The sequence below is a fragment of the Olea europaea genome, chromosome 5 (genome assembly GCF_002742605.1).
Source record: "Olea europaea var. sylvestris chromosome 5, O_europaea_v1, whole genome shotgun sequence".
Lineage (NCBI taxonomy): Eukaryota > Viridiplantae > Streptophyta > Magnoliopsida > Lamiales > Oleaceae > Olea > Olea europaea.
In genome coordinates this window covers 10,002,101-10,015,969 of record NC_036241.1, presented here as the reverse complement: position 1 = coordinate 10,015,969, position 13,869 = coordinate 10,002,101, and the positions used below count along the sequence as shown (strand labels likewise).

The following is a 13,869-nucleotide window of genomic DNA, read 5'->3' as shown; positions in this document are numbered from 1 at the left end:
ACTATTTTGTATTTAAATTTGAAATTTATCTTTTTTGTTGAAAATTTTGAAAAGATGTATAAAGTTCCTATAAATCTGTTTTAAATGTTTAGTAAGTATTATTTTTAATTATTAAATAATTTTTTGATTTATTAAAAATTAAAAAAATATTAAATAAGAAAATGCATTTTTATGCTTTTTTACTCCCAAACCTTACTTAAGTTAGTGTAGTCCATAGTTTGGTCTCCATGCATTATGCCTTTTAAAATACTATTAAAAATACATATTATTTAGGCTTTGTTTGAGTCTCAGTATTTTCTCATTAAAATGAAAAATATAACTGTTATTTATCATATTAAGTCACGTCATTTGACTTTTTATCTCTTATGTGGAAATCCATAACGACTATATTTTTCATTCTCATTTTTACAATAATGTGGTTCAAACGGAAGCTTAGTTGGACTTTACTACGGCCCCATTTGGTAGGGATTTTTTGCTCCAAAAAATTAATTTTTTGACCGTTATTTTACTATTCAAGCCGTAATTTTTGACTTCTTCTCTCACATGTGGACCCCACTTTTCTTCTAATGGTCAAAAAATCAATTATCAAAATCCCTACCAAAACGGGCCCTACATATACATCAAATTTTACATAAGTGATTATATAATGCTGCTTGGCATTTTACCGTTTGCCAATCTTTTCCTTTCACATCATTTTCAATAATTCCATTTTTATATACAAGTAGCAAATTCATATTTTAGTATCCACAATTATTATTAGAGGGTGTTTGGTAGGAATTTTTATGTGAAAATGTATTTTTGAATAGTAAATTGATGGGAAATGTGTGGTTGAAAAATAAGAAAAAGTTTTTGATTTACGTGTTATATTATTTTAATGAAGAATGTGTGGTTGAAAAAAAGAGAGAGAAAAATGCATTTTGATAAAAATGAGTGCCAAACAGGGCCTTATTGTTATTTTGAATCGTATTTTGGTAAATACGCGGTTAAGTTTTCCAATGTCAGCATCACGGCGTCAGGTGCAAATTAATATTTCATATCGTAAAGATAAGAAAGAGATAACATCAAGAATTTGCAAAATAATAATAAACTTAATTTGCCCAAGCAAAGGAACTCGAGACTCGAGAGCCAGAGAAGAATTAATTTAGCTTGCGTAGGATTCTATTTACTTAATTTATTTTTGTTGATCATATTTTGTGGGTTTCATTTTTTCTCCTTGTCTTTACTAAAGTGATTTTGCCACTTCCCCCATTTTTGTCGGCTCATAATCATTTGTAGGTTGAGTGATTGTGTTCTGTGCTGTTTCAGCTCTGATCTGTTTATGATTTAAGAACTTTTATTACATTTATTTTATTTAAAATTTTCATTTCTCCAAAAAAAAATGGGACTTAAATTTCTGTCGTCTTGTTTATATTTTTCTAATGTGCTAAAACTTTTCCATATTAACATCTGTAGTTGTTTATTTTAGAACTTTTTGTGTTATGCATTCTGGATTTATCTTGATGTGGTTCTCACTGTTTCTCCTCATTTGGATGGTTGAAGGCTTGTAGAGCCGGTGTAATCTGTCTATATTGTGACTCTGTGACTGATAAGTCATGGTAAAGGATACCGAATATTATGATATCTTGGGAGTTGGAGTTGATGCTTCGCCTGCGGATATTAAGAAGGCTTACTATATCAAGGTAAGGTTATAGTTAACGCCTTCCAATTGTGTTTGATACACTGAATTAGACCGTGTAAGGAATTAAGCATAAAAATTGACTACATATAGTATTTTGACATTGTTATAGAGGATTAAGTTTTATGTTAGTTATTAATTTTTTCATTCTAAAAAATATTATTTGCATTTTATTTCTTAAGCTAACGAATGATATCCATAATATGGAGTGAGGATGTCGGTTTAGATAGGAATAGGATTGGAAAGATAGTACAAAAAGCATTCTTATCCACCTTAATCCATTCTAATTCCATGTACTATATCATCTAATTTTATGCACAATTTCTTCTACGGTCTACTTTGGTATGCCAAATGTAGCCTTAGGGTAAATTTGGTACACTTTACCAACAATATTAAAGAATGAAAGGAGCTAGAATCTTGTTCATAATACCATCCACTTCCATCCGATGGTTAGTATCAACTGTTAGTGTGTGTTTCAGTTTAAGATTCGCAATACAAGCTGTCAATGAGAATGAAGTCAGGAGAATCAATGCTTTTACTAACACAATCAAGCAAAACTGACTCCTCTTGCTCTGCACTGATGCTTATTCCATTTTATTGTTAAGCCTGTATGCATGTGGGTGCAGTCAAAGTACTTTTATCATGAAGCACGGAGATGAAAAACAGTGAACCATTTATTGCCGTGTACATTTGACTTCTTGATGATTGTTCAGAACTCAGCTACAACTTAGTATTCAAATTTGAAATTTGATACCCATAGTTCCATATATACCATCAGGCATCGGCTTGCATATTTTTTTTGATTCGCCCGTCTAAAGTTCTAAACTATAAGGATATGCCATTTCTCCCTGTGCTGAGAGAAGTGCAGAATTATTTTTTTGTAAATACAGTATGGACGGTTAATAGACAGGTTAAACTTTATTGTTAATGTCAAATATCAGAATGATATGCCTGTGAAAGTTAAAAGGTTCTACTTAGGTTAATTCATTTATTTTTGAATGTTTTTTAGTTCATTCCATGAAACTTGAGAACAGGAGAGATATCATTTGAGACCACGTTGAAATGCTTGAAACTTGAATTAATTTTTTTGTACTCTCATGTAGGCCAGGGTTGTCCACCCTGATAAAAATCCTGGAGATTCACAAGCTGCTCACAATTTCCAGGTAACAAGATCTTATACATGTAATTATCGAAGTTTTTGTTTTTTTTTTACTTTTTCTTATGAAATATGGCATCCATAATTTGAACATGAACAGGCCTGCCATGTCTGTTGATGCTTGTTTATGAACACTATAGTTGTGTGTATTTTGGTTTACATTTCAGATTTCATCTTGTTTTTAATAATAAAAGCATAGAAATTGGGTTAAAGCTTCCCTTGATTGCAACATTTTTTCAATTGTTATTGTTGTCTTTTATTGACGAATCTCAATGTTTTGCACCTAAAATTGCTAAAATTTAATTGAACTCTGAAGGAAATCTAATGCTTAATTGCAAATAGGAATAAATGGACTGCAAGACTGTTAATAGCTTAAGTTAAGTATTGAATTACATAAACTATAGAGATTAAGTTTTTGTTACCTTTGTTGCACATTCAATCTAGTTAGCTCACTATCAATTGAGACCATCACCCCTGACCTTTCAAATTATTCCGGAGACTGATTACACCAGATGTGTTGGCACCTTTGATCACTACACATAAATAATTAGCTGAAATTTCTTGACGATGCAATGTATGGAATTATTGTAACCTCTTTCTGTTATCCTATAACGAGGAAAGCAAATGCACATCAAAATCTGTCTTAATTTTTTTACAAAAGCCTTGAATAAGAAAAAAAGAAAACTCACAAATTCATAGAAAAAGACATTTTGTATTCTTGTTTACAATGTTTCTTCAACTTTGTAAACTATTATCTCTTATGTATTAATGTATTACATATTCTTCTGTGGGGGTGTGAAAGGGTAAAACCTTTAGTCTACTTACTTTCTAGTTTTCGTGTTGCCTTGAAGGATAATCATTTTATGGTCATTCTTTATGCATGCAGGTGCTTGGAGAAGCTTATCAGGTATTGAGTGACCCTGAAAAGCGTGAAGCATATGACAAACACGGGAAAGAGGGAGTACCACAGTAAGTTTTATCTTTTAAAAACATTTAACAAGTCTCAACAAATACGAAGGTGGTGGTCCAACAATTTCCAGATTATTGATAGTAATGTTGGATTAAATTTGATGTGACTTTTTGTTGAAAGGTACAAAAATATTTCAGGCTAAATGCATGAAAAAACAGGGAAACAGTGCTTTGGGAAGGGATGCAAACACCTCAACTTTTATGTTGGCTGAAACTGTAAAGTCATGTTTTGGAAGAATAAAATACCATGAAGACATGGGTAATTTTGAGAGAGAAGAAATTAGAAAATCAGGAAAACCTTTCTCATGATTACTCATCCTAACTTACATTTATTAAGAAAATTCTTCCGGAATGCAGAAAATACGATTGTGCCCTTAATGCAAGCATTTTACTTTGAAGTGGATCATTTGTGCCCTTCCATCCAATTTGTTATAAATATATTCAGTTCTCAAGCTACCTAACAATTATATGGTTCTATTTAAACTATGAGTTTACAACCAATTATGTTTTGAAATGATTTTTGCTATATACCTGCTTACATTTAATAGTTAAAAAGTAAATCTGGGTATAAAATTCCTTTTGCAAATCTGGAATCTGGATGTTATTTAGAACCACTAACTTGTGCAAATAGTTATGTTATCAAGACTTAGCCCCCGTTTGGCCCTCATTTTGTGGTAATGAAAATGGGTAGAATAGTATTTTTTTTGAAAAATGAGTTGTTAAAAAAGAAGGAAATTTTTTTGATTTGCGTATAATATTATTTTATGAAAATTGTGTAGTTGAAAATAGGAGAAAGAAAAATGAAATGTAATGGAATGAAAATTAATGGGGGCCAAACGGGAGCTTAATAAATTTTCTTGTATAAATCTTGATTTTCCTACTATTTTGAACAAATAAGAGCGTAAACCCTGAATTGAATTTATAGCCAGAAGGTGCACTCTAAGCTCTCAAAACTGGTCTTAGACAACAATGTAAATTCTCTGCCAATTACTAGTAAAGATGCCAATAAGAATACTAGGCCCATTTATCAAGGTTTGAAATAGCACCTATCAATCCATGCAATTGCAGCCATCACGAACCAAACGAAGAATTGCTCTTAGGGAAACTGATGATTATTGTGCTAAAAAGCAATTACGGGCTGTATGTAAGGGAGGACTCAATAATAGTTCTAAAGAAAAAATTAGAATTTAATTATAGTGTGCAGTCGTATCCAGTGTTGTGTACCAAACATGCATTGACCGTTATGCTTCTTTTGCTTTAATCTTACCAAATAGAAGTGATGAGGAAAAAATATTTGATTTTAATCTCTATTTTCTCCAGAGACTCTATGGTTGACCCTGCAGCTGTGTTTGGAATGATGTTTGGGAGTGAATACTTTGAAGATTATATAGGGCAGCTTGCATTGGCTTCCATGGCATCTGTTGAAGTTGATGAAAAATTAGCCCCTGAAGTTCAAAAACAGAAAATTCAGGAGAAGATGAAGGTTTCTTTATGTCTTCTTGCAGTTGTAAACGCCTTTTTTAAGATATACACAACTGAATTATATTCTTTCCTTCTGAAGGCCAATCAAAAGGAAAGGGAAGAGAAGCTCATAGTACTTCTGAAAAATCGTCTACTACCATTTGTTGAAGGTCAAACTACCGAGTTTGTGGAATGGGCAAAATCAGAAGCCCGTCGTCTTTCTGAAGCTGGTCAGCATTGTTGCCTTGCATGTTCTATTGTGTTTCTAATTTCAATCTTGATTTTACTATGAATGTGTAACGAATAAAGCTTTTTTTAAGAATTATCTTTTTTCTGGAATAGCTTGTTTCCAAGCCCCCTTTCCAACTTCTGGAAAATGAATTTTTCTGGCAGATGCAAGAGTTGTCTTTCAAAATGAGTGACCTTTTGACTTAAAAATAAGAGAAAAGTAACATATCCAACCATGTTTGGAAAGAAAAAGTTACTACTCTATTTTAAGCTTACCCACCCATGCTTGAAAGGAAAATAGTACTCATTTTGTATCATTTTTACAGCTTTTGGTGAGGCTATGCTGCATACTATTGGTTACATATACACGAGACAAGCTGCAAGAGAAATGGGGAAGGGCAAGCGTTACATGAAGGTTCCGTTTCTTGCCGAATGGGTGCGGGATAAAGGGCATTGGATAAAGTCTCAAGTTTCAGCAGCTTCAGGTGACAATATGTGCACAAACTTTTGCTATTTAAGTATCGTTCTTTGTTCAAATGGCTCTAATGTCCACCAAGCTTTCCTCTCTTTCCATTTCCAGCCGCCGTGTCCTTGATTCAAATACAGGAGGAGTTGACCAAGTCAGGTGAAGGAGAGATTAAGGACGAGCATACCATCAAAATGTTTGAAGAAAAGAAAGATGCAATGGTTAATTCCCTTTGGCAGATTAACGTGGCAGATATTGAGTCAATTTTATCTCGTGTTTGCCAAGCAGTAAGTTTTACAAGCTCATCGATGTTCTGAATTTTGTTAGCCTTTGTGACTCTATATATACAAGTCAAGGATGCTGGTTTGTGCAGCCTCTTGTGAATATAAGTAGGAAAATTGCAGCACGTTCTCGGACCTATGGTCTATGTACAAGTTTTTCTCTAACTGGTACATTTCAATCTTCGAACTTCTCCACCAAGAATCCATTGAAAATCAATTTTTTTAGTGAAGAGAGAGCCATATATTTATTTTTAAATAAAATAAAATAAAAATAAAAAAGAAAAGAAAATGAAATGAAAAAGACAAGTGAAAAGAGAGAGAAAAAGATGAGGAACCAATTTCTAATATAGGACATAGGTTGAGGACCAATGCTGCAATTTTCTCATATCAGTATGCTATTTTCCATAGTGTTATTAGCTTACCTTGGCTGCTTTATATTGAGCTTGATTCATAAGAAAATAGTGAATGCCTTGTAGCTCATATGGTTCCTGGGAGTTAGCTTCAATCTGCAAGTTTTATTGTGTGAATTCGGAAATAAGCAAGATAACAATTAATTGAAGAACCTTTTATGTATAATAAACTATGTGCTTATCTTTTGCATTTATGTCAGGTTCTCAAAGATCCCAGTGCTTCCAAGGATGTTCTCAAGCTGCGGGCCCGAGGAATGCGGAAACTTGGAACAATTTTTCAAGTAAGTAACTGATACCTTAGCAGCCTTCAGTTTAAATCATGAGATCATACAAATTGACGACTTAAATGTTAAACATCCATAATTTGTGGTTTTCAGATATAAACTTGATATTATGTTGAACCGTGTTTGTATGCTGTAAAGATGAACTTGAAACTTGTATAGTTGGCAGTTAGAGTAGAAAGTAGTGCTCCATCTGTTGCAAAGTACGGGAAAAAAAAATAGAAGAAGAAGAAACCGATTATATATTCTAAATTTCTACAAAATAATGGACAGTGTTTGTTTTTCAAATATTAAACATAAAAACAGGAGTATTTTTTATTATTTATCCTTAGTCGGAAAGAATAAGAGTGGACAATGAAGCAAAATTTCTGACTTTTCTCGCAGGTATGGAAATGCTTAACTCAAAATTCTGTTTGAATTTTTATCGGAAACATAGTATCTTTCCTTGAAAGTTCACCTCCTTTCCTATAATTTTTGAAATGAAGCATTGCCAAACATTTACATAAAGAGTTAATTGGTGAATTTTAGATATATAGAAGATTCATACACCACATTCTTCCTCCTTGAAACCATAAACTCGGAAGTCAAAGTGTTGTTCATTTGTTGAGTTTTCATTTAATTGCTTTGTGCAAACTTTCAAAGGCTTGTCATATCCTCGAAGATATTGTCGATGGATCCCAAAAGTAATCTCAAACTAAGAGGGGGCAAATATTGCTTAAAGGATAACGTATTCTAAACGTGTTTCAAGTCTCAAATTTCATACTGTCTCTTGTATTTTCTCCAATAAGTTCATCTATTTTTGAAGTCTCATATGTGATTTTCTTCTGTCATTTTTAAAAAGTTCCAGTCTTTAATCTCGTCATAGTTTTCCAACAAAAGGTAATTCCTCTTCTAGAATTCTTCTGAGATCCCCTATAAGATATTTTGATTGATTTGTTTTCTGAAATTATTAATGCTATGGTTAAAATGAGTTGGCAGGAAGCCTGGAGCCAAGCATAATCTTGTCTGGCTAAGCTTAGAAATTCTTATAAGTTCACTAATAAGATTCTAATTATGTTTTGCATGTTCATATTTATATATTGGTTCATCTTATTTTGGAAACGAGCGATTTTCATTCATTCTCAGGGTGCCAAGGCCAATTATGTTAGAGAGAGCAGTTTACGGCGTGAAACTGCCGAAAGCCCAGCTGGTGCCACACCATCTAAGTGAAGACCCAATTTCCTGTCTGCTTCAAATTCGGATATGTCGATGTTCTTGTTGTATTTATAGTGCCTTCTTTTTTTTCCCCGAATGTTTGGTACACCTATCGACATTGACATAATGCACTTCTTTTCGTGTAAGCTTTTCCGGGCTGGGTGTTTCCCATTGTGATCCAAGTCTGCGTTTGTAGGAAAGAAAGCTACATAGAACTTTAACCTTCAGGCATTCTTAGTTCGAGTGAGATTTTTTAGGTTTGTAAATTTCAATCATCACAGGCGTGAGTTAGAATGGTATATAAACTAGACAACTTTGTTTTCTTAATTTAATGATTTGCTATTTAAATAATATTATTTAGCCCTTATTTGAGCCACATTTTTACCTCATTAAAATGAAAAATATGACCGTTATCCATCATATCAAGTCACCATTTTTTAATTTCTATCTCTGGTGTGGGGTCCATAACGGCTCTATTTCTCATTCTCATTATAATGTGGTTCAAACATGCTCTTAATATAAGTGGTTTGTTTAGCATATAACAACAGGGATCCATCTAGACTTGTATAGTAAATTTGAATATCTTTAATTAATTCTAGCTCGACCTCCACTGTCATCTAAACTGGTGCTAGATGTCATTTTCTTTCCGATAAACAATTGGGTCCTTGGTGCAGGTCCTCTCTCGTTCTTTGTTAAGAACTGAAAGGCTTATTTTTTTCCATAAAGGTGATGTCATTTAGGTAGAATAACATCAAGACCTTGGCATCTTAGGAATTTTATAGGAATTGTTGTTATTGGGATATGTGTCTAAAAGTACTAGGAATTTACTTTAATAAGATAACTATTTGTATTATAATTGAATAAATAATAGGATTTTACTTTATCGGCAATATATTAAAAGGGAAGATCGAGGAGAAATTTTTGAATACCTAATTTACTCTTACATATTTAATTATATACCTAATACACCTTTTTTTTTTAAAAATTTAGTGTTGTTAATAATTAGTTAATTCAATTTATTCGACATGAAATTAAAAAAAAAAATTCTTTTCCATTTGTCAATAATTTCGTAAATTTATTTTTATGTCCTGTTTGAGCCGCTCTTAAAAAAAAATATTTTTTAAATAGTAATTTAATATCATTTTAATCACATTCTTTAATAAAATAATATTATACGTAAATTGAAAACTTTTCCTCATTTTTAATCACACATTCTCCATCAATCTACTATTTTAAAATATATTTTTTCAAAATAATTTGGCTCAAATATTATATATTGATTTTTATTAACAGCTTTTATTGTAAAAATATAACTTAAATTTCTTCCTTCATTTTAATTATAAGCTCAAAAAAATAACATCCGTGTTTCCTTATTTAAACGGCTATTTCATTTGGTTGTTACACAATGCCTAACTAAATAATATATTTAATGCAATAAAATTAATGCATACAGAATGTTACTATAATTTGATAAAATTTAATTTTAATGTTGGAATACCAAATGATAAGGTAAATACATTCCTACTAAAATTTTTATTAACTACACAACATTATAACAAGAAGAAACATTTATAATCATTGCTCATTTTCACATTTAAGTCCTCAATTATTTTCCACTATATTCTATTAAAATTTTCAATATACATAGACAACATTCAATGAAGGAAGATGGAGATAGCTTGTTGAGGCTACGTTTTTTAATTTCTTGCCAGTGGAAAGCATGTGAAAGAGAAAGAGAGATTTCTATTTTTATAGTTAATAATTAATGTAAATAAATGAGATGAGAGATGTAGGGCTGTTGAGTGTTAGTACCTACATTTTGTGATAAACATAATTAAAATCATTATAGCTATAAATATCAACATTTCTCATTCTGGAAGTACATGTCAATGAAAACAATTTATTGCGGGCTAAAGGTAAGATCTGTTGTCAACGAAAACAATTTGTGGTGGGCTAGAGTTTCTCAAAACTCGAAAATAGTCTAAATGATGCTTATGTATTCATGTTGGGAATTGATTTAAAAAAAAAAAAAAAAAAAAAAAGGTTGTTTTGGTCTTTGACAAAATTTTTAATTATGACATAAAGATAATGTAGTTCTTTTTTTTTTCTCAATGTACATACATCCGTTTAAAATGTACTAATCATGTGGCAGCCCGACGGTATTATATCTCATTATAGTCATGCAAATATGCATTATTTTTTTATTCATATTTAAGAATTTATGGAGCCATCTTTGGTGGATATCTATATGCTAGATCTCTTTCCACCATTGTGTTTCCATCTTTGGCTTGACGATTTATATTTCAATATTTCTAATTTTATGATCTTTACTTAGTTGTTTTATTATTTATTAAACTATGATTTAATAACTACTTTTAGGAGAGCTGAGGGAACACTAGCATATGTGCAATTATATTGAACTTTGGCAATTAAGATTTTGATTCATATTTATGAATTTGTGGAGCCCTCTTTGGTTGGATATCTCTTTCAACCATTTGTGACTCATCTTTGGTTTGACGATTTATATTTTAATATTTCTAATTTTATGATTTTTACTTAGTTGTTTTATTATTTATTAAACTATGATTTAATAACTACTTTTAGGAGAGATGAGGGAACACTGGCATATGTGCAATTATATTGAACTTTGGCAAAAAGATTTTGTTGAAACGTGAACAACCACCACTTTTGTACTAGTCTTTGACTGATTTTTGTATTAAATAAAATCATTTGATAATATTTTTTTCATATTTACCCAATTTTCAGTATTGAACTAATTTTGAAATGTTAATTATAATTAGCATATATCGTTGCATCATATTGGTATATATTTGTATGATATATTCTATATTTGCTATATGATTTTATTCTACATTGATAAATAAATTATTAAACTTATATATCAATGACTATTTTTATTTTGTATGCTAGAAAAATCACAGATGAATATATCATTGTCAAACACTAACAGGAACAAGGTTTGATTAATAAATAAATTAACAAAATAGGTAGTCAGTTTGATTTGAAAAATATTAACCTTTTTTTTTTCATTTTGTTAATTGCTAACATATATTTGGTTGTCATACCTTAAATTTGTTTTCATATTTGTAGAATTGATGTATCCAAGTAAAGATTGTGATTATATCTTTATAAGACAACTGAATGCATTCGGAGTTGATTATAAAAGTTTATATTTCGAAAAGGTTCCATTGAAATCTACAGCAATAAGAATGGCCCGTTGAAGTTTTAAAACTAATTTTTTATGATGGAGAGGTATTATTTAACCATTCTGCTACAGAAATAGGCTCGGTGACAAAATTTCAAGTAGACAAACACTTGACAAATTCTCATTAGAAGTTTAAAAAAAAATAAAAAATCCCAATTTGGGGATAACATTTCAGCCCCTGGAACAAGCTTCTGTCATTGTGCTTGTTCGTTTGGCTTAATCCATAATATAATGTCAGAATTAGCCATTATTTTTCTTATAAAAGTTACACTATTAGGCTAATAGGTTATTTTTTTCTTAATGTTTTTAGGGAAGAAATTTTCATGCTAGGTTGTTTAAGTACACAATTGAAAAGGTTTTTTTTTTTCCCATGCTGAGAAAAGAAAAACATACCGTCTTCGAAATGGAAAAATAAGAGCAATTAATCCTTATTCAACATTTTCACATTATATACATAATTTATAGAAACTTTTATTCGTGTGTGTATTTCATTTGATACATGTGATCTGCAATGCATGTGCTTACTACTAGTTTTTATAAAATGGAGTTGGATTATTTTGAACGAATATAAGTGCCTTTGTTTACTGAGTGAAATACAAAGTATGGTTTAATACAAAAGATACCATTTTGTAAATAAATCAAAAAGTTGATTGTCCATGGCTGTAGTATGAGAGGTTGACACTTCATTCTATTAATGATGTAATAGTTAGAGTTAGGGTATGCAATTTGTTTTGATGACGAGAGGATCTCGGGAGAAGTGACATTAGTGCACTTGGTATTTGAAAGTTTATTGCATTGGACCAATTTTGTGTAAGAATTAAATTCTAATGCATGACGCGTTGGAGAGAATTAGCCATTGTTTGAATCACATTATTTTCATAAGAATGTATTTTTGAATAATATATAGATGAAAAATGCATGATTAAAAAATTAAAAAAAATTTTAAATTTACGTGTAATATTATTTTATTAAAGAATGTATGTTAAAATGATGTCAAATAACTATTTAATAATTTTTTCTTTTTTTAAAGAATGTGGGTCAATCAGGACCTTAAACTCCATGATGATTGCTTTATGAATTATCATATCCATTTGGAAGGATTGTTTATTTGCTCTCCTTATATCATCACTGTAAGTATTATACCCTAAGTCCAATCAACTTTGGATATAAGTACTTTTATATATAATTAATACAATTAAATGGCAGATCTATTATTTAATTAATAGACAATTAAATAAATAATAGAGTTCGTAAATTCAAATATTTGTAATTTGTTGATCATAAGGAGTTGTGATTGTGAGATACAAATTACATCTGATTGAATCTTAAATCATCCGTGGTCATAAGTAATAACGAGATACGGATATCGTTTTTACGGATAGACCATCACGTGTGGCATTTCTTATTTGTGAAGTAAGTAACTGATCTCACAAGTTAAAGTGTGATGACACTTAAATGAACACGTGGATGTTTTGTTATAGAACAAAACATTGGAGACCCGTCGAGAGATTCCACATGGATAAGTATCTGAGTGTCAGTGGTTAATCTTTAACGTTCGGTAGTGGAATTGGTCTTTTAACTTGAGGTCATCATGGTACCTTATATGAAGACAGTCATATTTTGGCGATGTTGGATGTTGGTCTGAAAAGGGCCGCTAATACAACATCTTTCGGGTACGTCAAGAATCGTATGAAGGTTGTGAAGGATTAATAAAGGATTCGTCACTCTTAGATAGTAGGAGATTATGATCTGTGTTTCATTCAATTAAGTCGATGATGAAATCCTTGGCCAAGGTGTACTCATAAGTCGAAAATGAGTTTTTGATTTATATTGACTTAATAGTGGAGTGAAAGATATGATCGATGATCGAGATTGACACAATTCCATATCTCGTAATTGATCGGATCATATTGACGAAGGGATTATAGTTTCACGGTAAACTAACGAATTTGATTTTGTCATACCACGTGACATTTCCCGTCACATGTATTGCCCTGACACATTGCTAGATGTCAATCAGGGACGACGAGTGTGAATTGACGATAAATTAAAAGGGTATTTTAATTTATCAATTTTAATTAGATCAAAATAATATTTCATGTCGTTAGGCATCGTGGTCGGGAACCTAATGGGTCGCACACAAAAGAGAATTGGAAGATTGCAAATTGCCAATTGGTTAATTTAACAATCGTTGGATAAATTAATTAATTGGATTTGTTATTTATATTCCTGAATTAGTTAATTGGATTAATTAATTCACGGGTCGAGTTTAATTAATTGGATTAATTAAATATTGGACCGGACCGGGCCGAGTCCGTTTGGGTTTATATAAATACATAGTTAGGGTTTGAGGTCCATATGGTTTTTCATTATTCTTGCTGGCACAAGAGAAAACCCTAGAAGCTGCAATCTTATTCTCTGTGTGGATCACCGTTGGAGGCTGGACAATTGAACAGTTGTGGTGGCGAATCAAGGTTGATGGAACGAAAAGAAAACCAAAAAGATTGCAGATCTGGAAAAGG

General features: G+C 31.2%; 1 protein-coding gene across 4 annotated transcripts; it reads left to right on the top strand.

Annotated features, from left to right (window-relative positions):
• The first annotated feature begins 1,044 nt into the window (after positions 1–1,044).
• On the top strand, positions 1,045–8,448 carry LOC111394581 (chaperone protein dnaJ 10-like). 4 transcript variants are annotated; one of them, XM_023020470.1, is made up of 11 exons: positions 1,046–1,150; positions 1,540–1,679; positions 2,779–2,838; positions 3,718–3,800; positions 5,121–5,283; positions 5,362–5,491; positions 5,816–5,974; positions 6,070–6,242; positions 6,847–6,927; positions 8,053–8,167; positions 8,269–8,448. In XM_023020470.1, exons 2-10 carry the CDS (start codon positions 1,593–1,595, stop codon positions 8,134–8,136), a joined length of 1,020 nt encoding a protein of 339 aa, XP_022876238.1. In that variant the 5' UTR covers positions 1,046–1,150; positions 1,540–1,592; the 3' UTR covers positions 8,137–8,167; positions 8,269–8,448. The 4 variants fall into 4 exon arrangements, with proteins under 4 accessions (XP_022876239.1, XP_022876238.1, XP_022876236.1 ...); XM_023020471.1 differs by lacking the exons at positions 8,053–8,167; positions 8,269–8,448 and adding an exon at positions 7,312–8,038 and having other exon boundaries at positions 1,045–1,150; XM_023020468.1 differs by having other exon boundaries at positions 8,053–8,448.
• Positions 8,449–13,869: the final 5,421 nt, after the last annotated feature.